The sequence below is a fragment of the Aythya fuligula genome, chromosome 4 (genome assembly GCF_009819795.1).
Source record: "Aythya fuligula isolate bAytFul2 chromosome 4, bAytFul2.pri, whole genome shotgun sequence".
NCBI classification, from domain to species: domain Eukaryota; kingdom Metazoa; phylum Chordata; class Aves; order Anseriformes; family Anatidae; genus Aythya; species Aythya fuligula.
In genome coordinates, this window is record NC_045562.1 from 26,923,826 (window position 1) to 26,948,961 (window position 25,136).

General features: G+C 37.1%; 1 protein-coding gene across 2 annotated transcripts in view; it reads left to right on the plus strand.

Moving 5' to 3' along the window:
- The first annotated feature begins 8,280 nt into the window (after nucleotides 1–8,280).
- Nucleotides 8,281–25,136, plus strand: part of SPOCK3 (SPARC (osteonectin), cwcv and kazal like domains proteoglycan 3) — a 193,186-nt gene continuing 176,330 nt past the window's right edge. For both annotated transcript variants that reach the window (XM_032186078.1, XM_032186079.1), the window contains exons 1-2: nucleotides 8,281–8,350; nucleotides 8,527–8,712. In XM_032186078.1, coding sequence (XP_032041969.1) covers nucleotides 8,527–8,712 — 186 coding nt within the window. In that variant the 5' untranslated portion in view covers nucleotides 8,281–8,350. The remainder of the gene's footprint in view (nucleotides 8,351–8,526; nucleotides 8,713–25,136) is intronic.

Sequence of the window (25,136 nt, forward strand, 5' to 3'; positions counted from 1 at the left end):
AATCTGGAAGGGGGGCTGTAGTCAACAGCAGTCTTGATTGTGTTGTGTCCTTCTTGTTTTGCATCAATTTTCCACCTCTGAAATAGACCAAATATATGATTATTTTTTAAGTTAATAATACAGACAAAACAGCCAACTGAAGAAAGTGAGAGAAGGAGAAGAAAAAGATTGAAAAAAATGAGTAAAAGAGAAACTGGACATTTGTATTCTGGAAATCACAGAAAAGGAAGACAGTGAATTGGAAGACAGTGATTCTGAAAGGCAGTGAGTGACAAAGACAAGAAAGGTAGTCTTAATAAATGACATTTCTCTAAGTAGGCAATGTGCCATTGAAAGGTGTCCCACACCAAACTTTGTAGTTTCAAACTCAGACACAAATGTGCAGAACCTCTTCTGAGTTATATCCTGAAAATCCTGCCTTATTCTTTGCAAGATTTATGATGCACTTTATTTAATTTTAAATTATACAGTACGTTAAATGATTACAGCACATGATTATAAAAAAAATAAAATAGTTTCAAAGACTTAGACTGCATATCAAGGCTATTTGTAAAGGAATTGCACATAATTGCCCCTTATTGTCTCTAAATGATTTGGTAACAAGGTAAGACATACAGCATGTGTAATAGTGCCTACAGGCCCGAAACAAATTAATGTAATGGGCTCAAATGTGTACTTTCATCAAATTAGGTGTTTGATTAAAAATGGATTTGGCTCCAATTGAAGATGTGATTTTGAAGAAGAAAAATATGCCAGTAAAGTAAAACCATATAATTATGTAATATCTTCTGCAGGTATAGAAACAGAGCCAAAAAATAGATGTGGTTTGTGATCTGACTGTAAAGTAAATAAGATTCATTTTCTCCTAAAGGAATCCTGTACAGATTCCTTTAATATTTACACTTTCTCCTAAATCTAACACAATAACTGAATGTCTTCATTTGCTTTTTAATTATGGCTGTGTCAATAAATCTTCTTATTGATACTTCCTAAATCCCAGTAAATTACAGAGCAAAATTCTCTTGAATACATGTAGTCCTCTAGATTTAGAATCAGAATCATTTATGTTGGAAAAGACCTTTAAGATTATCAAGTTAAATCATTACAATTTAAATTGAGGTCCAACCACTTTACATCAAGGTAAAGCTGTTTTAAGTGGATGGTGGGTTCAACCAGGCTGAAAATTGCATCACTGTGGCTATCTAATTCCATAGCTTACTTCATCAGCCTACTCAAGAAAGTATTCCAAATCAACCCATCATCACTACAAGATATATACTTGGGGAAAGCCTTTGACCAGTTCCTGGCAAAAGAAAAGGTGATTATGTTTGATCAGCTAAGCTTTTACTTTTCTCAAGATTTTAAATCTTTCCCTTATATCTTTATGCTTTCTGAATTTGGAAAGATTTCCATCTTTCAAAACCACAAAGCTAGGGCAAATTAGTAAGTATTTTTGTAGCTACCCATTACTCTAAATTATATATATAGTCCTAGTTTCTTTTATTAAGAAAAAAAAAAGTTAAACTTTTTTTTTTTTTTTTTCCCATAAATTAAACTTTATATGAACATTTTAAAACATGGTTAAAATGCTCTGGATTTAGTGAAATCCTCTGTAACAGTCTTGGTAATATGTCAATATCTACATTAGATGTGTCATAATATGTGTTATATTCAGAAGATAGGCCTTGATAAATGGCTGGATCCAACAAACAATATCCAGATATTGTACTGTATCTGGTGCTTTGAATAGCATGCATCAAATGTTTCATAGGAAAAACATTATTTTCTCAATAAGAGGGATTTCAAAAAAAAAAACTTAAAACATGAACTGACATAAAGTAGAATATTTCTCAATTTCATAAATTTGATGAAAAAATTGTTTAATCAATTTGATTAAACATTGTCATTTGAATTAGTGTTTTGGGAAAATAGAAAAAAAAATAAACTCAGTTTTGCAGAAAAAAAGTAGAAAGAATCATTTAGAATGTTGAAAAATGAAAAATGTCTTAATATTGGAATTTTATTTGCCATCAAATCATTGTTTTGCTTGTTGCATTATGTATAGGATAGAGCCATTGTTAAGAGAGACGTTTAAGAATTTTAAGAACCCTGTCTCTTCAAAATAAGATGTAAAAGGAGACAATGGCTTGTGGTCAGGGAGAGTAAACATTAGAAAGGAGATTAATTAGCATGCCAAAAGAACTTTGCTAAAATGAGGAGGCTACAATGGGGCTGAAAATCTCCAGCTGTGCAGAACTATCAGGAAGGAGGAAAAAGTGGTAACTGCAGAATCAAAAAGGACCCCTACCTGTTTAATCAACCACAATGATTAGAATAATTCATGGATTTTTCAAATTGTACAATGAACAACCATTTCTTGACATGCTGGTGTGCTCCATAGGAAGGAAAAACAGGAGAGCTTGCTTTAGAGTAGTTCAGAAGAGAGAAAAAAAAAAAATCTGTAGATATGTCACATGCATTTTTTCATTTTTTATTTTATTTTCATTCTTCTTCAAAAGAATGAAGACTTAGCCTGCATAGTACCAGTCTAGCTTGGGATCTGTGAAATAGAGTTTCATTTTTATGTACTTCATCCTCTAGTTTTGTCTGTACTAGAAACACTTGTCCAGATAAGTTATACAAGTGGATTTCCAGTGACTTCTTCTCCAGACCCCTTTTCCAAGCAATTTATAGCTTATTTCAGACCCCCAAATACATAATAATAATAATTATTATTTTTTTAATGAACCCAGAAACATTACACCTCATAGTTTCACCCACAGTACCTTTTTCTGAACATAACTCAGATTATTGTTTCCTACCGCTGATTAGGAAAAGATTTTTTTTTTTACAGAACTACTGAAAACAGTTAGGTGAGGAGAGTTTTCAGATTATAATGAATAAACATAATTGAAAGAAAACTGACATGCAGACATACAAGATTGCTCTTGGCGTCAAGACACTGTGTTCTAAATTTTAAAATCTAGTTAGAATTGTTCACTGGATATGAAGAGAGTTTTACATTTTTGAACATCAGGAAATACAAAGTGTTATTACATGCTTTCCTGTAGATACAAACGTAATTTTAACAATGTCAATAGCTGAAATTATTCAGTACTGAAAGTGAAAAATAAAGATTTCATATTCAGAGAAGAGGCTTATCTTGAATAGACTCTGGTCAAACAGCTGCTGAGGTTGGGGTGGAAGTTAAAGGATACATTTCTGCAGCATGTATTTTATGAAAAGTCAGATTCCTCTGTGTTTAAAAGCTCTGAATAAAGAACTCAAAACCCATGAAATTCTCCTATCTGTGCAGGCCTGAGTTCCAGGATTTATCTATGTGAGCTCCCGTTTCATCTGCTGAGGTAGCCACGGCTGTATAGAATGGCAGAAAGATTAGGTGAGATGTCAGGCAGAGATGTCGCACCAGTAGGAAGCCGTTCTGTTTTTCAGTTCTAAACTTGTGAGGACTTGGCTCAGCCCTGCATTGAGATGGTTGTCTGCCCCTGATCCTGGACAAGCCCATTCATCATGCGTTATTCTGATGGGTGTATAAACTGTCAGTAAGCATGGATAGATGTGTGCTTTATGCTGATCACCTGAGCTTCTGTGCTGTCTGGATCCTTGCTTGTGCTTTCTGGCTTTCTGACAGTAGTTGTATCAGCAGAGATCCACAGATGTTTAGCAATCCAATTACATTCCTGAAGAATGGGCTCTATGAGCATCTCAGAGCATTTACCCAACAGGGTAAATATTAAGGATTAAATTGCAATAACAGCAGAAGAATACGGAAAGTCATAGAAGACCAAATTTATTAAATCTTGAGGTCTGCATCAGCCTGAAATCGAAGATGAAAGTCAAAGAAGATTACTGGAGATGAATATTTCAAAGCACAGTTCAAGACACAAGTATCAAAAACCAAGGTGAATCTGAGATGCAGCTGGCAAAAGACTTCAAGGTTAATGAGAAATCATTATGAACATTGTAGTAGTAAAGAGGGCAGAAGAAAGGGAAATGGCCTTTGTGCAGGTGGAATGTAGAGAAAAGGTGAAAGCAGGGAAACGGAAGGAACAAGTATTTAAAACCTGTGTACCAAAGGTCAAGGTCATGTAGCTGGTTAACTCAGCTATCAAAGCAGTGACAAGGAAGCAGCTTAGGTAATAATTTGTAACAACTCTGTTTTATAATTTTTGTGAAAAATGTGATTGTTTTCATCATATTATGAACTCTTCCCCCCGAATAGTTATACAATCCTTGAAAAAAAGTGTTAGATTTGCTAGCAGTTGCTTTTGAGAAACTGTGGAGAACAAGTAGGGTAACAGATGACTGTAGGAAAAGTAAATGGAAAGAGTTTTAAGAAAAGTACCTTCAAAATGACTGTATTGAAAAGGGAACAGAAAATTAAATTCCTGTTGTCCAACTCTCAATTTCAAGAAAACATAGGAACAGGTAATTCAGTACACTAGTTCTAAGCATCTGGATGGTAACAAGAAGATGCATAGCAGACAGCATAGATTTGACACAAGAAATCATATCAAGTTAAACTAATTTATTTTTATGAAGCAATCCTTCTGCTCTGATCAACACTGGGTAGGCATAAACAAAGTGTTCCAGTGTTCAAAGCACTGATGATGAAAAAACAGGGAGACCAACTTGAGAAATTCAACAGGATAGTAGAGAAAATGATCAGAGGTCTCAAAGCCATGGTGCAAGCTTGAAAGAATAGGGTAAAAATATGATAAAAAACAGCACAGACAGGAAATATGGAATGGGAATCTGATAATACAGAAAAGACTACAGAACAGAGGAAGATAGTAATTTGTTTTTCATTTTTATGGTGAAGCTGATTGACCATCAGATGTAAGCTTAAACTGAAAGAAGAAAAGCTAAAGTATTGGAAATATCTTCCAGAGCCAGACTTCCAGAAGTCACTGACATAGATTAAGTGTGCAGTTTCCATCACTGACTGGGACTCAATGGTGGTCTAAGAATAGACTGAGATTGACATCTGCCAGGATTGACAAAATATAGCTGGTTTTGCTTGTGGGCAATGGAATGGCTACATGTTCCTTTGGGAGTTTCTTCAAGAAAAAAAAAAAATAAAATGATTTTTAACTGTAAGGACTATATTATTGTATTTGCATAAACTTCATGCTTTAGTGCCTTAAATGAATATATTCTTCATTTGCACAAAGGGGGTTAAGCACTTTTAAGACACTGTTTTCAGGGCATAAATTTCTTTGTATTTCTTAATAATTTCTCAGTATGTCCCCTCTGTTTCATTATCAACTTATGCATATAAACTTTTCTTCCAGTGCAGCTCTAGGCATCTCTATTACAGATTACAGCACCCTTTCATACAACATACATAATTACGTACACACTCCCTTTTTTTCCCTCTCTCCATCCTTTTCCATAAGCAACATCCATATTGTTCATGACAATCTACTACCGTTGTATGTGTATATTACCAGCTACACCATCTTCTCTGCTATCCCCCTGACTCCATCAGCTAATCAGCTTTAATATTTGAAAGATCTATCTTACTGAAAGCTTGGAAAACATCATATTTTGTATTTTGAAATTGAGAAGAAAGACATTTTTAATAATAATATCAGTATTTCTTAACAGGACAATAATGAAAAGAGCTATAGCTCAGTTACTATGATCTCAGTTTAAAATTATGTACTTGCTACCATTAATTTGATTCTCTTACCACTACAGTGGTACTGGATTCCCTGACATATCTTAAAGATACCATTTTTAGGCACATAAGTATGTAAGAATGCAGATATACTTTCTGTGAGAAATGTACGTACATTTAAAATAAAGAATAATTCTCAAGATACAAAAATTAGATCTTTGAAGAGTGGTGAAATTATTGAGAAAAAAAAAAAAAAAAAGAAATAAAAAGAAAAAAAAACTTAGTTTTGTCTTCAAAATGCCATTTCAATCAAGCATCATTTTTTGTGTGCTTGAAGAAATGGAATTACCAACTTGTGTAAAGTCCTTGATCAGAATGAGGCTCTTAAACCAATTATGTGGAGATCAGAGTGCTTAAAGTTATGAGGAATACATTTAGAATTATTAAAGGCTTCAAATAGCTTGGTTCAGGCAAAATTACATATAATTGATCATTTAGTATGTGTTGTCAGTAGAAACTGTAGTCATAGGTGTGGAAGATCACTTTTTAGACAAATCGCAGTGAAACTTTTGTAAAACCCAAACCACATCAGAGCTCACTTTTCTAAGAATTTTTACTGAAAACAAATCCCAGCCACTTTTATTGCTATTCTCCAATTATGGAAAGATGCACCATAACTTAAAGTAGTGAATAATATTATCATAGCTGAAAAAGTGCAATACAGATGAAGCAAAACCAAAACAAATTACCTGGATTGCTAGGTAAATGAAGCCACAAAATTGGGGATTGGGGTGTTTTTTAAAAGTTTAAATAAGTGTTTTATACCAAGGGGAAAAAAAAAAAAAAAAAAAAGGAAAGATCATTAGTTTTATAGAGAAATTTCTTCTTTGCCAAAGGGCAAAGAGGCTTGTAGGAAATTAACATGAAGATTGACAAACACAAACTGGATTGTCAGAAAGTGATTGTATAAGGGACTGACTCTATAACCCCACTGAGAATAACATGGCTGTGATATTGATTCTTGTTTAGCCTCTGTACAGTCCTTCCATCCCTTTGCCTTGAGTTTTTTGATTCATTTATTAGAGAATATAATATTATTCTGGGTAGGCTGCATTTTCAGTCAGGACATAAATCTTAATCTTGCAGTCATCCTCTGTATCTATCAGACTGGTGACAAGATTCTCATTGATTTTCGTGATACAGGTTTAGGAACAGAATGATATGTATTATGTGGTGTAAGATGCAGGCTAGGGGACTTAATTCATACTTTGGTATCTCTCTATAGTTACAGTATATGACCAAACTCAAAACTTGCTAGGATCGCTCACAATCTCATATTCACACCTCTTTTTGCATAAAGTGGCATTTTTCTCCTTACTGAATCTGGGAATGTCTGGCGGAGTTGAGCCTAGTTTCAGCTCCAAAGGTAACTGTTTTATCGTGGAGTACAGTTCCAGGTAATGCACCAGGAGTGTTGTGTTCTCTTAACACACCTCCTAGCAGCCTTCTGGTGGGTTAGGCTGAACTGAAAGCCTGACTGCCTGCTTCACAGGCTGGGCAAGGAGACGGAGTAGGAAGACCAGGAATGAGAAAGCTTGTGGATTGAGATGAAAATTACTTTATTGCCAACGTAATGTAAATTAATGTAACTGCTCATTTGGATAGTGGGAAACAAGAAGATGAACATTAAAACAACCTTTCCTCCCCCTGTACCCAGGCTCAACTTCTCCCCATGCCCCAGGCAGCATGATGGGTTTGAGAGGGTAACAGGGGTCCAGTCATTGAGTAAGGGTTTCTCTTTGTTGCTCCTTCTTTCTCTCATGTTTCCTCTGCTCTGGCATGAATTCTCCACGGGCTGAAGGCCTTCAGGAAGATGTGCTGTGGTGTGGATTCTCCACACGCCACCGTTCCCCTGGGTATATCCATTGGCTCTGGTGTGGTGGGCTGCAGTGGATATGGCAATGCACCTCCTGCTTCCCCCAACTTTGGCGTTGGCTCTCTTTGCTGCTCTTTCCCTCCCCAGCTCCTCACAGCACTTTTTGCCCCAACTGTGCTTTTTTGGAGGCATCACCAGCCTGGCTGCTGGGCTTGGCTGCAGCCTGTGTGCCGTGCCCACATTGCAGGGCTGGCATGGGGCAGCCCCTCGTCTTCCCCCACTGCCTCCCCCAGCCACTGTGCCATGGGCACCCACCCGACGCACGCCCGAAAAGCAGCGCGAGTCTGGGGAATAAGGCGCGCATCGCAGCGCTCGGTGAACTGGGTCAGCAGGCTGGCTGACAGAGCTCCAAATCAAATATGGAGCAAGCCGCACCACCAGGGAGGAAACCGAACCAGCTCCGCACCTCGCCCGTTTCCAAATCACATTTATCCAGCGCAGGAAGGAGGGCGGCTGCCACCCAGGGCTGGGCTGCCGCACGGCCGCCGCGGCTCCCAGCCCGACCACCGGGGTGACGAGCGCCGGGCTCGGGCCCCTCAGGGCCGGCAGCCACCCCCCCCCCCACCTCAGACCGTTAGCCCCGGCGCGGGGCGGGGCGGGGCGGGGCCGGGGGGGGGGGGGGGGGGGAGCGGGGCGGGGGGCTGCGGGCGGCGGCGCGGGCGGGCAGCGGGCAGCAGGCAGCGGGCAGGCAGCAGGCAGGAGGCAGCGGGCAGGCAGCAGGCAGCCTTTCCGGCCGCGGCGAGGAGCGCGGTTGCGGGGCTCGCGGCAAGGTGACGGGCTGGGCAGCCTCCTCTTCCTCTCCTTCCTCTCGCCTCGCCTCCCTTCCCCCTCAATGCGGCGCGCCGGGCTCCCTTTCCCCCTGCCCCTTCCGCACCCCTGCCCGTTGCGGGCGGGCGCGGCGTGGGTAACCCGCCCTCCCCACCCTGCCGTGTCTCCTCTCGCCCAGATGCTGAAGGTAGCAGCAGCCTTGGTGTGCGTGTGCGCGGCAGCCTGGTGCAGCCCGGCGCTGGCGGCGGCGGCGGCGGCGGCCGGGGGCAGACCGGACAGCGGCAATTTTCTGGACGATAAGCAGTGGCTCACCACCATCTCGCAGTACGACAAGGAGGTCGGGCAGTGGAACAAATTCCGAGACGTAAGTTCAGCCCTTCCCCGGGAGCGCCCCTCACGGGGGCAACCGCAACTTTATTTTCGCCCCCGATTTCATTCCGGTTCGTTAAATCCCCGGCGGTGCCCGGGCGCTGCGAGAGCAGGAGGAGGAGGAGGAGGAGGAGGGAGGTGTCGCCGGGCAGTTCCCGGCGCGATGCCGCCGCTGAGCGGCCAGCCCGGGCCCGCTGTGCCCCGGGGTGCGCCCCGCGCCCTGCTCGCACCTCCGGGGCCCTGCGGCAGCGGTGGCGGCAGCGGCGGGGCGGGCTGCGGAGGGGGCGCCCCGCTGTGGGATGGCGGCGGGCAGGGCAGGGCCGGGCAGGGCAGGGCAGGGCAGGGCAAGGAGGCTCCTCACCTTGTCGCCCTCACCTCGGCGGGGCTTGGAGCGCCTGGCAGGCAGTGCCTGAGCCCCCGAGCCGCCCCGGCCCCAATCCCTCCCGTTACGAAACCCGCCGGTGGCTGTCCCCCCCGTGGGAGCGCCTCGCGTTCCTGAGGAGTTTGTTGTAAGTTTGGCAAAGCCCAGCGCGTCTTCACGAGGCCGTCCTGCGTTCTTTGATGTCGCTTCTAATAACCTCAATTCCACACGGGCAAAATCAATCTCTCCTTAGTCTCTCTGCATTGCTTGCTGGGTTTCTTTGCTTTGGTTCGCAACTTCGGTGTCAACAGGTTCCTCGTGCTGCAGCTTGCCGGTGACTGGTTTGCCATCGCAAACTGAGGTCGAGGGCTCCAAAAAGTCTCTTATTTTTATAAGAAGTCTCGTTTATTTATAAGGAGTCTCGTATTTTTATGAGAGTTATAGTGTACTTGCCATGTATGTGGTTTTCAGCTTTATATATATGCCGCATGTGGGATGCGAACTTGGCTATTTATGTTAAGTAACTAGGGAGGAAGAATTACTGTTAGAGTTGTGGGAGAACTTAATTCCACAATAGCTTCTATTAAACAGATTTAGCGTGTGACAACACTCATGTTAGTGTTCAGACATTTTTGTTTACTTGGAACAGCTTAAAATGTAATAGTCACATGAAAAATGTTCAGTGTGCTGTACCTCGGGACTTGCGTTTTTAGAAAAAAATGTGCTGTACCTCGGGACTTGCGTTTTTAGAAAAAAATGTGCAGTGCCATATAAATGTTTTAGGATGAAAGGCTGCTGCTGGAAAGCACCAAAATAAGTACATCAGTTATGTTCTATAATGGGGCAAAGTCATCTATGTAAGGACTACCCTGCGAGGCTGAAGAAGCTAAGTGCTGCCTAATGCCTGTCTCCTGGGTGCCCACTGACATATACTGTAATATTGGATATTAGCCAGATAATTTATTCTGTGACAAGTAGATGTCCCCAAGGGTTTTAGAAGTGACTGCTCTGAGAAAGTACTGCATACTGATTCACCTGAAGCAGCTTACAAATACTCTAGCTTATTTATTTTTACACTGTTTAAGTTTTATAAGACTGGATCTTCAGAGAGGAGTCTGCTTTTACTTCTTGTGCAGAATGCTTATGTCCTATTGATTGTTACTTGATCTGGAATGTTTATGGATGAGCCTTATACTTCACAAGGCTCTCCTTTTAAAGTGTGGATGGCTTTCAGTAATTCATAGCTGGAAAAAAATAAATTAGGAGTTAATCTACCTGAACAATCATGAGTTATAGAAAAACATTTTGTAAAATGCACTGATCAGCTGATCAATTATATAACATGGTGGAGAAGTTTTATTAACATCCTCCAGTTTTATATGATTAGCAAATTTACTTGAATGAATTTGTAGGTCTTGAATTTGTGATTAGCAATTTGATCAGTGATTCAAATGTTTCCCCCCTGTTACAGAATGATGCAAATACACCTTAAAAATATGGAGGGGTAACTGTCTTGAAGAGTTAAAATAAACATGGGCCTTGCCTTGTATACATCTGTAATTTAATTCTGTGTTTTCTGAACAAAGCAACACATTTGTTGTAGGCTTTAAATACCCTACAGATATATGGGTGAGATTGAATTCTGGTGTGAAAAGAAGTATTTAAAGGCTTAACTTTAGACTTAACTGACAAGACTGATTAATGTGGAAGATAATGACCCTGACTCTGGTCATTGACTCAGTTTCTTAAGAGTTTTAGGTCACAGTGAGAAAGAACATAAGCTTTGTAAGTGTTCCCTTCCTCAATGACTAAGCCAGAATATAACTTTGAGATTTTGTTCTGTTTTAAATAAATAAATAAATAAATAAAAACCAATCTTATCAACCTCTAAAATGTCAGGCTTGTCAGTAAAGTTTGTTGTTAACATGATACTAATATTAGCTGACATCGTTTCAGTACTTTGTACAGTCGGAACTGTAATGACTCTTCAGTTCTTCTGAAAGATCTTGACCATTCCAACAAATCTGTTGAAATTGATGAAATAAATCTAGGAAAGAACTTTGCTTTACTTTGCTTAAATGTGGAACAGTGGGAAGATGAGTGCACATCAGATGCTCTTTTCACATCTTTTCTTGTGCAAAAATTGAGAATAGGCTCTTAGAGGTGAGACTCGGTGGGATGGGGATAGGGGAAACGTATTCTTCATAAGGCAGAGATCAGCTCCCCCACCTTATACGTATGATTATGTACAAGGCTCTGTTTGTTTGCTGGAGAGGAAGAGATTTTAACTCACTCTGCTTCCTCCTGTGGTCCAGTTGCTGAGTAGCAGCAGATCTTTTGTCACTAACTAAGTCTTGGAGTTAATGTTTCTTATATTTCTTCAAGCTGCCTGGTTAGGCTGCTTCAGCAGCCATGATGCTGGGGTGTCCTAGCCCATGCGTTCATATCCCTTGTTTATCTCATGGCTGGGAATTGAGGTTCTTTAGTAGGCACTAAGTTGGAGTCATCTTTTTATTTCATATTTTGCTATATTTATGGTGTTCTGTGCTAACGGTCTCATACATGATAGTTGGACTTATTTTTATAAAATATATTAAAAATATAAGTACTTCGTCTAGAATGAAGATTATTCCTTTTTAAAAATGTAATTGAATAATGGCGTTACACTTAAACTTATTAACTTTTCACATCCTAAATCTTACACATTAAACATTCACTACCTATAATGCTCTGAATCTGTGGAGGAAAACAAAATATAGGAAGAGTTTATTTTCTCTATGATGCGATTCCAAATAATAATATTAATTTTAAAGTTAAAACCAAATGTAGTGTCTTTGCCATTTATAATCACTTTGTTTTTTTTTTTTTTTTTTTTTTTTTTTTTTTGTGATCTTTACAACCAGTCTGACAAAATTTCACACAACTGTCTTTTATATTGCTATCTGAAAGCCTTTCAGAAACTTTTTTATTTTTTTTTTTCAAAATTCCATGAAACAGCATTCTTTAGCATACCTGATTTTAAGTATTGGTATTTGCAACATGTCCATGTGTGTTAATGAAAAAGGTCATATATTAAATGTTTTATGTGCTAAATTTGATTTGGTGCTTAAGTAGAGCATTACTGATGATCTGGTTTGCTTATTAGTGATTTTTACTTTTTCACTTCAACAAGGTGATAATTTAAACAATTCTTGTACTTGTAAATCTAAGACGTGTTAGGAACTTTGTAAGGAAACATGCTTGTTGTATATAAATGAACTCCAATCAACTCAACTATGGCATAGCATTGTTTTGAAATGGTATGATCTGTTGATCAATATGATCAATTGCATCATCCTACAGTGTTACTGTCATCCTGCTGCATTGATACAATTATCAAAGGTAAAAAATGTAGGACAAAATTCAAGTAACAGACCTTAAAACCTTCTATCGGATATGAATGGGAAGTTTGCACTGCTAATGCTAGCTTCTATTCCGCTTCATTGTGCCTTCACCTCCAAATGTAAAAACACTTGGCAAGTTTGGGCAACTCATGTTGGCTTCCCAGATGCTTCCTTTGGAGATAAGTGGAAGAATGTTTTTCTTCCTTGGTGAAATCTAAGCCTTGGTGTTTGGAAAAGAAGTGAAACAAATACTAAGTCTCAATACAGATTGTGTAATTGTTTGTGTTCATTACTCTTTTGTCTGTTTTTAGGCTTAAGGTTTCTTAAAAACAAATGCCCCCTCTCTTTACCCTACTCCCCCCCCCCCCAACCAAAGCACCTCACCACCTCTACACCTGATGTTTCTTTAGTGTTGTGAGCAGAACATCTCTGCATGACTATTTGGCCATGTGACTGCACTTCTCTGCAACCAAAAAGGCTGAGGGCTGTTTTAAAAGGGATTAATCACAAGTTTTTTTTTTTCACTTTGCTGTGTGATCACTGTGCAAGTATTTGGAAGGTTTTTGTGTTTCTGGAGTGGAGTTCTGATAACCTGATTTAATGAGAAGAAGGGCTTCTTCTAAACAAGTTTTTTTTTTTTTTTTTTTTAATTTGGCTTGAATCCCTCTTATTTTATATATTTCTTAGATTTTTTTTTTTAACAGGATTTTGCAGATAGCTATGTTTAGTCTAAATGAATGATTTTTTTTGTATTAAGGCTAAGAAGGTTGACAGTCTAAATTCAGAAGAGCAGTTATGTTTTTGCAGTTACATTTTTGTTGAATTAATGATAATGGGATTGGCATCAAATACCCGATTTAAAACTGTGAAGTGATAATCATCTGGAGGGTCTTCATTCTAGTTATAGCAGTATAGTATTTACTTTAGACTATGTGGATCAAAACTTTATATTGCTATTACAATATCACTTAAATATTGTTACAATAGGACTTAAATATTTTCACTTCTCAGACATATGGTCTGATTTTTGGGTGGTCCAGTGTGGAGCCAGGAGTTGGACTCAATGATCCATGTGGCTCCCTTCCAACTCAGGATATTCCATGATTCTAAATAAATGCTGTTACACAGGGTGACTGGTACATGCAGTGCTATTTAGTTGACCAGTGAAAACTGAGAGTTGACTTAGGTTTACCCCCTAAAGAAGTTTCTTTTCTGTTAATAATAATAGTAAAAAACTTCCTAAGAAACTTTTACTGGAATCCTGTGGCAATAGTAAAATGTATTCCTCCCATGTGGTCCAAAAGACTACAGTTTGGCTGAATGCTGGCACTCACTTTTCTTTCAATGTGGATTAATGTTATTTATATATTACTTAGTGGCTATGTATATATTACTTGTGAGTGTAGGCTTTTTTGTGGCTTGTTCTTTGGTCCAGGTCTGTTTTCTTTCTTTTCTTTACTTGTTTTCTTGATATTTTCCAATCTGTCCCTGAACTGACAGATCATTCTCTTTTCATAATGTCCGTATACAATTAATGTAAAATGTGGTTATGTCATTATACAAAAAATGTAGTTTCTTTAAAGGTACATACTGCTGAACTTTGTTGTGAAACTAGCTGCTCTGCAGTCTGTTTAATGACAGACTAGGATGTAGGCTTTTTTTCTTTTTCAATTTATTGTAGATCTTGAAAAGTAGTTTTGCTGCTTCAAAATCATCTTGGACTAAAATACAGCCAGCAGCCAGTTGTGATCTTAAAGTGAGCTTTTGCTTAAAAAGAAAAGGATTGTATATAGTAAGTAGGTCACTAATATGCACATGATAGAAGGAAAGGGAATGGAAAAAGGATCATGAAAATACTTTCTCTGAAGTCTTTAGGATTGGAAAGCACAGCACTCACCAGTCTTTCATTGATAAGGTTAAGTCATTAGCTGTCAAAATTGGTTCATTAGGCTTATTTGTCTCATACTTCTTACCATTCAGGGTAAATAAATATACTTCTTTCCCTATTAGTGGGTGGGACAGCTCTTCTACTACATACATGATAGAAAATTATAATTATGGAAAAAATGGAATTGCAGAAGAGGAATGATAAAATTCTTCATTAAGTTGTCCTAGGCTTAAGTTAGAGCAAGAAGAAAAGGATGAGCAAGAAAAAAACTTCAAGTTTCTTTCTGGATAGAGGCACTGAATCTCAGTTTTACACATGCCAACTGGTTATTTGACAATGGTTATCAGCTATTCTGAACTGTTGTCAGTGTTTCTCTCTTTTTTTTTTTTTTTTTCCATTGTGACTTTTAGTTTGTATCATCTTAGTTTTATTAATATAGTGAAGGAGGAAGAACTTTGCAACCCGGAATATCTGACAAGAAGAACGAGTATTTTATACTTACAGTTATAATAACTACATTAAGGCTTGACCACTGTGTTTTAAACCTTGAAATATAGGAAAATATTAGGAATTTGTATTAAAATTAATGAAATTAAAAAACCTGTTTAGTTGTCCATCACTTTTTAACTGAACCCGGTAAATTGTATTGGAAATCTTAACTTTTCATTTCTCTTGCATTTTGGGTAAAGGCTTCTGATTTGTATATATACTTCTAATTTCTTCTCAAATATTCTTTCACCTGGTTAGTTTTCCTCCAGTCTGTTTTTGCTTGATGTTTCTTGTAACAAATACTTTTTTTGTCTGCAGAGACAGTCTGCTAACCTCAAACAATTGTTAATACTGAACTCTTAACTGTCTCTTGGAAGGCATTAGCTTGGAAGCTCTTTATATAGCTAACGCTGAGGAGTTAAGTAAACGGTAATGTGCTTTCCCTTAGATTGGCCTCATAATCTAAAGGAAAGCTGATAACATCGTTTCATCTTATCTTTATCTCCTTTCTGTGAAGAATAATCTTTATTTTATTTGCTGTGGGTTGTTTAGTGGATATGGATACCCAGTATTCTCTTGTCTTACCGTTAAATCTTATTGGGATTGACTCTAGACATCTGTGCTTATTATAGTGTAGTGTAAATAGATTTGTAATACACTAATAGGTGGTAACAGTAACAGAAACTGCATAGTCTGTCTTGGATTTATAATCAGAATGGAAAGATGTCTGGAGCAAGAGGTGTATTATCAGGAGAAGTTGAATGTAGAAAAAAGCAGAATACGAGTGCAATTAGAATAGGTTATTTTTAGACAACATCAGTTCTTTTTTCCCCCCCATGTCTTCCATCTCTGTTACTTGATAATCTTTGAAGCATTTGTAATAACTAGCTATGGAAAGAAGAAGTAATAGTTTGGTTTAATTTCTTTGCAGTTCTTGGCCAGTTGTCAGGCTTAACTCTTTCCTTTAAATAGGCGCTTAGGTTTAAATAGTTTCCCTCCCACTAATGCCCACCGAGAGGTGCTGGGTGCCTACAGTTCGATTCAGGAAATAAGGAAGGAAATTCCCTTCTACGAACAGCTATTTATTTGTTTATTTATTTTCATACATAGCTTTAGAGCAACTCCTATATTTTCAAGTATAAGGAAGGTTGTTCTAACCAATGTATTTCTTTCTCTTTCCTACCAGTACATGAAAGATACTTTTTAGTAATATAGCTTCAATTTCTCTTTATGGGTATATTTCTAATGTAGACCTTTTTAAAAAAATATGTGTACAGTCATGTTTTTACTATTGTATATATGTTTTAATCGCACATAATCACCTTCCTTGGAGATCTTCAGAAGCCACCTGGACATGGTCCTGGGCAGTCTGCTCTGGGTGGCCCTGCTTGAGCAGGTGTTGGACCAGATGGACCCAGAGGTCCCTGCCAGCCTCAGCCATGCTGGGGTTCTCTGATATCTGAATGCATTAGTAACCACAGATGAACAGCTTCTTTTTCTGAATGTGGACTTACCAGTCTCACTTTGACTGTGCTTAATGCTAAAATCTGCCTTGTTTGCTGTAGACACAAGTATGAAGGCAACAATGGTAAATTCTAACATACTATATGGTATTAAATGTTATTTTCATATGTCTTAAATTTCTAAAAGAGTCTTGTGGTTAGTAATAGTGTTCAAAGCTCCATTGGGCATCATCCTTACTTAACGTGAATGATCTTTAGTTACGTGATAGATATTTCTTCTGATGATTTTTCACTCTTGCTTTCCCAATTCACCCCATTTCACACTGATACATTACAGTAGCAAAAATTATCAGTTGAATTATTGATTTATCTAAGGTTGTGCAGAGTGAGGTAGGAGTCTTGGATAGGACACAAAGATGGCTGGCATGAAATTCTAACCCAGGACAAAGTTTTCACATTTCAGTGAGGATATTTTCATTACTCTGTTGATATCTTCACAAGGTAAGATAGTACATTAAAGAGATGCCAAAAAGTTTGGATGATTTGCCTTTTCTTTTATGGAAGCTATTATCTTAATATGTTGCTACTATTGGTTATCCAGTGCTTGCTGTTTTTCTGCAGAAAATCCTCATGAACTAGTTTCTTATTTTCTCGTGTGATGTGCAATCATTGGGTCAAAGTAGACTGTCAGTTCTCAGCTTGTTCAGCATCTCTCTAAAAAAGTCTGCAAGTTATTAAGTAACTTTATGTATTGCATTTGTAATCGGGCCTGGCTCCAGCTGAAAATACACTCCTTTGACATTTGTTGAGTTTGCATTAATGATGAAGTTCATTCTATCGCTAGATCTGTCTAGCAGCGATAATAGCAGAGCCTACACCTCAGTGTATGCTTCCGAGGACAGACAATGCCCTGTGTTTTAACAGCTATTTAGTAAAACTGGGGAAAGTTATTAGCGTGAAGAATGTGGGATATATATTTATTGATGCATGTATCTGTAAGGATTTGGTGGTTGTGTTCATGACTAAGTGATTACTCTTGCAGAAAACCTAAACAATGATGCTTGTAAACAGAATCAATCCGTTGGTATGCAGAGCATCAAAGCCAGTAATCCATTGTATAAGGCCCTTCCAGACTTAAGCAGAGGAATACGTTAACCAGTTTGGTCAGATTTAGGAAGCACATGTGAAACTCAAGGAACTCTTTATTTACGGCCCAAAGGGACCATTGGATTTGATGATACGCTTGCCTGATACAGGTTGTTTTAAACCGGAAAATTCTAGTTGGGCAAAAGCACTGCAGGCTTCAGGAGGTTGTGCTGTGTGACAGTGGCATAGATCAAGAAATACTTGATTTCTAAGGCCTTTGGTGTCAGGAAAGTAATTCTCTGCAATATTCCCAGATGATGTAGGCAGAAAATCTATGCTGTTTTGCAGCAGAATAAGGAAGAATGATGTTTAAGCTCATGTGAACATGATTTGGAGGTAAATACTTCTTTGGCCCCGATATGACAATGAGTAGGACTTGATCAATCTTTGTTACACTTCATTTTTAAAAAGAAATCTCTTCAACCATTTTCAAGGTGTTGTCTTGTGTATATTGCCAGTAATTGTGGCCCATTACTTTAATGAAAAAATAACAGTGTTGGAATAGAAGCCAATTTAAATCCTAAGAAAGATGGAGAAACGGCTTCCGAATTTCCATTTGGATATTCACTGTGGTATAAAAATCAGATTGTATTTGTTGTCTTAATCCAGAGTGTAAGTATGTAAACGTAGTAAGAACTAGGTAGCTGGTCTTCAGGGACCTCCATGTTGCGTTTAGTCAAAAGCTACTATATCTTTCTTTCCTTTCTTTTTCTCATACACTAAATGTTTACAGTTCCTATTCTTTCTGTTCCTACATAAAGATGATAGTTTATTAGTGTAACTCTTGCTTCTTTTCCTCCAAGTTTTCTAGATGTGTATAGCAGTATAGCTTCTTGAACTTTAAGACATGAGTAATGTTTTTCCCCAGGAGACTTGAAAATACTAATGTTATGGAACATGTGAAATTCAGCACATTTAATAGTTCAGCTCTTCTGTTTTTTAGAATAAATATGAATACATGCTATGTGCATGTGTGTGCGCACATGTATTCCACGTAGGCATACGGAACTGGTTACCAACATATTGGTTAGAACTGAAAGAATTTTTATTCAGTTTCCTGTTGGGGAGTAAAGGACTCAGAACATTCTAAGTATTTCATAGGTCCAACTTCATCATGTCTGCTGGTCCTGTCTTACTTTCAGATTTTGATGTCCCATCCACTGTAGAGCATGTTTTTGGTATATACTGAGTGACATGGATTTAACTATGTTTGTGGAGTGCAGAATAAAATTATAACTATGAATTCATATTTCAGATATGCGAGGCAGTTGTCTACAGTAGTTTCAGTTAACTGGCTGGAAGAGGTACCAATTATTGTTACGTGCCATTATGTATCACATCAGAACGTGACAAGTATGACTACAGATATCTAGAGATTTGCAAGAAAATGTTTGTGTCAAACTCCATTTTTTCCTAGGAAAGGTGGAAGGCATCAAAAATATTTTAATTAAATTCATTATTCCATGAAGCAAAACTGTAGTTAGATTTTAGCAGTGCTTATCTCTTCTTAAAATGTGATAGTATTTTCCATAGTTGATGTTTTAAAACAATCTTGCTTGTCAAACAGATTTTAGTTTGAAAGTGAGTGAATCTTTAGAGTTAGAAAGAGTTGGACTGTGACATTAGAGCCTGATTCGGGTGTAGCTGGACTATTTGACAGCATGAATGTTAGGAAACCTTTATTTTAACACATTGCAAGTTACTCTCAAGCAATAATAAAGTTTCTCTTCTGCTTTTAAAATTCTAGTTTAATGCAGATGAAGGATAGTAATTTGTATACATTTACAGATCCTACTGTTGATTATCTGAAAGAACATTTCACTAAATAAATATACTAGTGGCAGCTAAAATTCCTGTAGTTGTAAAATTATGCACATTGTTTATACAACAGGTTTAAAATGTATCAGTGTTCAGCTTTTACTTGTACTGGTTTCAAAACATACATCTACTTGATTTTCAAGCTTAGTTATTTTCAGTTTGGACAACTGAATTTTTCAGTTGCTTTACTTAGGTAGCTTTAGCCAAACAGCTTGCTCATTAGACCAAAAAACCTGCCAAGAGTAATCAAGCATAGGGATGAAACAAAAGACATTGTGATTTACTGTTTTATGCTTGGCATTTATCAAGAGAAGTGCTTGATTGAAGGGAAGAAAAAAGGAAAAATGGAAAAAAAAAATCTTCATAATGCTGAAATAATTACTATCATAAAATTTGAAAACCTCACTGATGTGCAGGCAGCTAACCCTATACTTCCTGAATTGTTGTATAAATTTTTACAAACAGTGTATTTTTAAGGATTTTTGCAGAAAGTGAATGAAGTAATTTTTTCCCACCTTTTTTGAGCCTTCATTCTACTAGGATTTTAAAAGGATAATGTCTTATTAAACTGGACTACAGTTTGTGTGGAGCCCTCTCATGTTCAATTGAGGTCAATGAGAACATGTTCACTGACGTTTGTGAGAGGTGGTCTCTATCTTTAATTATGCCTGTTTACTTACTGTTCAAATAATGATTTTAAATAAGTCTATAAAAATAGACTTTGGAATGTATTTTGCAGCTTGGAAAAATGGAAGATGAACATGAGCTAGAGAACAAACTAAGTCATCCATTTCATTAAGAAATCCTACCTGGTGGTCTAAATTAGAATACATATCAATGGGATTAAAAAAAAAAATAATCAATTTTTTGCTTTATTGTGTATAAGGGAATTCTTAATTTGTTGCTGTGTCTTGGAGCACAGTGCCATTATTTTCTTAAGCCAATGGGTTTGATTGAGATTTTAGTTCTGTTTTTAAACAAATTGTATTCTTGAGTAAGTTGTTCACTTGGTTTTTATTCTTCTCCCTCCATTTCTGAGGGGAGGGTAAAAAAAAAACTTTCACTTTCACTGACCTGAATCAAAATACTTTGTTTTGGCTAATTCATCTGAGATTATCTCTGCATGTGTATTTATAGCCTCTGTCTGTTTCGTTTGCTGCATTGCTTCCTGGAGTTCTAGGTAGGCACCTCTGTGCTGCCCTACATGCCGGGCTTCTACGGTGAATTACATACTGTGTGATGCCCTCTGCTTTCCCTTCCAGATGAATCCCATGTTGCAGTGTGCAAAACAGTGCAGAGATTCAATTAAATGGGAGGGTGGCAATTATTAAGTAGAAAAAAGAAAATCAGACAAGCATAAAAAAGCTCTGGAATGCATAGCAAGATAAAATTACTGAGGCTAGATTTTCAGGCTGTATTAGAAAGGCCATTTATATAGATAATATTATTAAAACTAAAGCTGAATAACCTATTTGTGAGAGGTATTAAAGCATCTGGTACACAGCTTAATTCTCTGGGAAGTTATTAGAGTTTATGGTAAAGCTAAGCAGTGGGATGGATTTACTTACTATTTGTTTCTTTTATCTGAAATTGGATTTTTTGTTTATTTTTTTGAGATCTGATGATGGACTAGATTGATTATTTAAAGTAGTAATTCTTAGATGTCAGAAGTATGGTACAAATTTGTAGGCATTGCTTTAACTTGTTTTGACAAACATATGGTGTTTCTTTTTGTGTCAGAAATCTTTCTTGAGCAAACTGGAAAGTACAGAGAAATCAGTGATCTAGAGTAAAATTGGAACCTGAATTAAGTATGAAATACCACACTATAATTCAAGAAATTAATTTTTTGGAAATCAGTATTATGGTGCATAGTACTTACTAGTGTTATGAGTTCTGAAGCTCTGTTACACCTGTCTCAGCTTTATTTTCTTACAAGGTAGCTGTGTCACCAGATGTTTCCAGTGTTTATATTTTTCCTCATCTTTACTCAGAAAGCTATTACGCCAGTCCCCGCAAACCTCCTCTATGTAGGCAAACAAACACAGAGAGAATGTTGTTTTATCTTTAAATATTTCCTCTAAAGCCAGAACATTTTATACTACTTTCCTTTTATGAGATTCATCAGAAAATGAGAAATGGGGATAAAATAAAATGAAAGTCAAAATTGTATTGCCATTTTGTTAACTATAGGGATTTACAGCATGTACGTTCTTCATATTGAAGCGTCTTTGAAACAGGTTACTCTCATAGATGTCCTTTTACACCAGGTTCATGTCCCTCATCATTTTCATAAACTTTTTTAATATAGTTTGTTTCTTATGATCTTCTGCAAACATAACGAGCCCAAAAAGGCACGTGAGGTTTTACAGCTCGGAGTTCTGGTAACTGTGGTACCATTTGGTCTTTGGTCTGTGATCAGTATGCTCTTCATCTAATGGGGTGTGCAGCAGTCAGATATAGCTCAGTTCAGCCCTGAGGGGACTTTGTTAAGATACATAGATATTTTCCTGACTAGGAAAGCACAGGTGAGGTGATGTTTTTTCATGAAGTTAAATCTGAAATTGTTTTATTAATTTCAGTGACAGTATTTTTGCTCAGAGGCTCCAGGCAATGGCCAATGACTGTTAGTGCAGCTTTAAACCAGGTGAAATTATTTTTATGTGGTATAAAGGAATTGAAAAAACATGGGTGAAGAAGTAACTCGTTTCTCTTTCACCCTGGATCTAGATGTTCGTGATCTCTTAAGTGTTAAGAGTTACAATAGAAACGCATGAGACTATAAACTTTGCAGTTGAAGGTCAGCAGCACCAACCATATAAAACTTTATGACAGAGTTACTAAACATGTAACTTCTTTTCCTCTGTAAACATACATTAGTAGAAAGCTGCTCAGTGTAGTTACATCATCGGAAGTAGAACATTTATCTAGCGTGACAAAATTGCATCAATTCAGACCAGAATTACAGATCTTATCATCACTTACCATGAGTTTGGAAGAGTTTTCTATCATTCTGTTCAAGATTTAACTTCATTGGAACTGGAGTTCAGAACTGGAATATTTTGTCCTTTTTGACAGTAGAAAGTATAAATCCAGAGGACTTTTTCCTTGCCTTCTGCAAATTTAAGTTTAATCTTAAATAAGGATTTGAATGAATGTTGAAATGTTGAGCTTGTTTAAGTGAAATGTCTGTAATAGAAAATTATTCTTTTTGTGTGTGTGTTTTTTGTAGAATTTATGACTTTAACAGAAAATTTAACACTTACTGCTTTTCAAAATATAGTTTCAGTTCCTTTTTTTTTACTATTATTATTTTTTATTTTTTATTTTATGTTTAGGAGTTCTGGTGTTTCTTTTACAAGCCATCACAATATGACAGGGAAGACATCCTGAAGACACTGTAGGTTGATCACTGGAAAAAGGATTTAAGAAATGTTTCAGTTATATGTGATTAAGGGGAGGTTAAGGGCTTCACTCCAGTGGCATAAAATTAGTTTAGGAACAGATAGTTTGATTTAGCTGTGTAGTGTTGCTCTGAGTGATTTTGGCTTGGGCTGTTAGGAATAGTTGTAATGACTGGCTGGTAGTTCTGCTGCCAATAGATTTCTAGGGCCAAGGAGAATCCTGAGACGATCTGCAAACTCTGTTTTAGTTTTCTAAGAATATTACGAGCAAATACACAGAGTCTTATGGATCAACAAAGTAAATGTTTTATTTGTTGGATATAAAATAGTATAATAATAACTTAATAACCACCCCAATAACCTTGGCTTTAAAGTTAAAAATAGATAATACAAATATGAAGTAATTGTCCTTTGATTTACTGTTTCTCTCCTACTTTGATGTACATATTCAGTTTGCTTGCTCAGTTTTCTTTTTTTTTTTTTTTTTTCTTACAGCAGTTAAATCAGAACCCTAGGGAGAAAGGTTGAGAATTGGGGTCTCTTAAAGGAAAAAAACAAACAAACATGATTTATGTTTGTATGAAAAGAACAGAATATGGTGTTTGATGATTTGTCGTGAATGTGCAACAGCCCAGCTTGTCAGAACATAGAACATTTATAGAACATTTACCCAAAGGCACCAGGTTATCCAGAGTTCTTATCTCAGTGATGTCTGGCTTTCCTAGCTAGAAAACCTACTTACTTATGTGTGCTTATTTGGGGATATGAAGTTTATCTGTCTTGTATCTGTCAGATTCCAGGTTTATTTCTAGGAGTCCATCTTCTAATACACTAGAAAAAGAGACTCATTTATTTCCTTAAAAGCTTTGAGTAATATAATGAAAATCAGACTGAGCTATTTATATACTCCAAGTCTTAGTTGTCACAATGATCATTAATGTTTGAACACATGAGTTTGTTTCATCCTTCGCTATGAAGGAGCAGGTGGTCTGGCAGGCTGCTCTGTTAATACAGCATTTAAACATAGATTAATTTGTAGTCCAGTGCAATTGGTTTGTGTGGTAGACATCAGTCCTAGAGGGGTTCTGGCACAATGTTTCTGAGGTGAACCTGAGTAAGACAGCGCAGTCATACTTAGTTACTTTCTACTGAGCTTATAGATGTTTCCACATGACAAATTTGAATTTCTCATGTCCTAAGTGCACATATGCCCTATCTAGCAAAAAGATTAGGCTGATGGTTAACATAAGTAGGCTTAATTTGAAATCAGTTGCTATGATTCAGGTGAGGCTCTTCTTTTTGTTAAGACTGTTACTATCTGGCCACTTTTTTTTCCCTACTGTTCATTTAAATAGTTATTTACAGAGGTAGTTGTTGAGTTTGTTTGCTTTTAGTATAGATAAGTCGGCTGTTGGTGGGCTTGAAAGGTATTTGTAATTATTTATTGTATTTTTTTAAGTCAATTTTGTTTAAAATAGATAACATTTAATGAAAAATATGTATTTTCTTCAAATGCCAAAATTATTAAGAATATTTCTGTGAATTCTTGCACACATTATTGAAGAAAGATGTGCTACAGTGTTATTGTTCCTTTATTAGTGCTTTGTTCCTTTATTAAACACTCTTCCTAACACCTTGGTTGTGAATGCCCATCATAGAAGCTGGAGTGAAGATAATACTGCATTGGCCACAGTGGATGAAACTTTTAATTTTCCTGTTGGTATTTTTTTTCTTGAGTTCAGAAGATATTTTCTTTCCCCTTGCAGCCAAAAGTTCATTTATTATGTAATTCAGTAACTCCAAAATATGTGTTTAGTTGGTACTAATATTTAGAGTAAGATACGCAAAACCTTTAAACTGGTTTTCTATGTTGACTAAAATATTTTCTTTTTCCATTTAGGTTAAAAGTGTACTCCTTAGTTTGGTTAATGGTTAGTACAGCTTTGTGGAATGTGTAATAAGTAAATTACAATTAAAAGGAAATAATGTGGAGAGTAAAACATTCTATGCCTTAGTTTCCTTGAAATATATAAAAAAAAAAAAATAGTAATTTAATTGGTTTATTCATGTTTTGTTCCATAAACTACTTAAGTGGCAAATGAGAAATGACAGTCTCTGTTAATTGTAGAGCAGAAAGAAAACAAAAGTTGGAGGCATTAATTCTGAGGTAGTCAAACAAGCTAAGTCATTATATTTTGGTGGGAGAAAAGACTGATGTATTGCAGTATGTATCCAATTATGGTACTACTGTGATGTAATCCACATGCTTCTGAAACCACTTTTCAGAGATCAGCTTTTAATTGGCGTTTAAAATAAATGTTTGCATTTCTTCTTTTGACTTCTAAAGGATTTTTGCTCTACTGAAGAACAAACATTTTTAGCCATAGATTTTCGTTGCATGGGAAATCAGGTGTTAAATTTAATGTAACCAACAGAAATACTCAAAATTAAGTTTTTCTTCTGATTC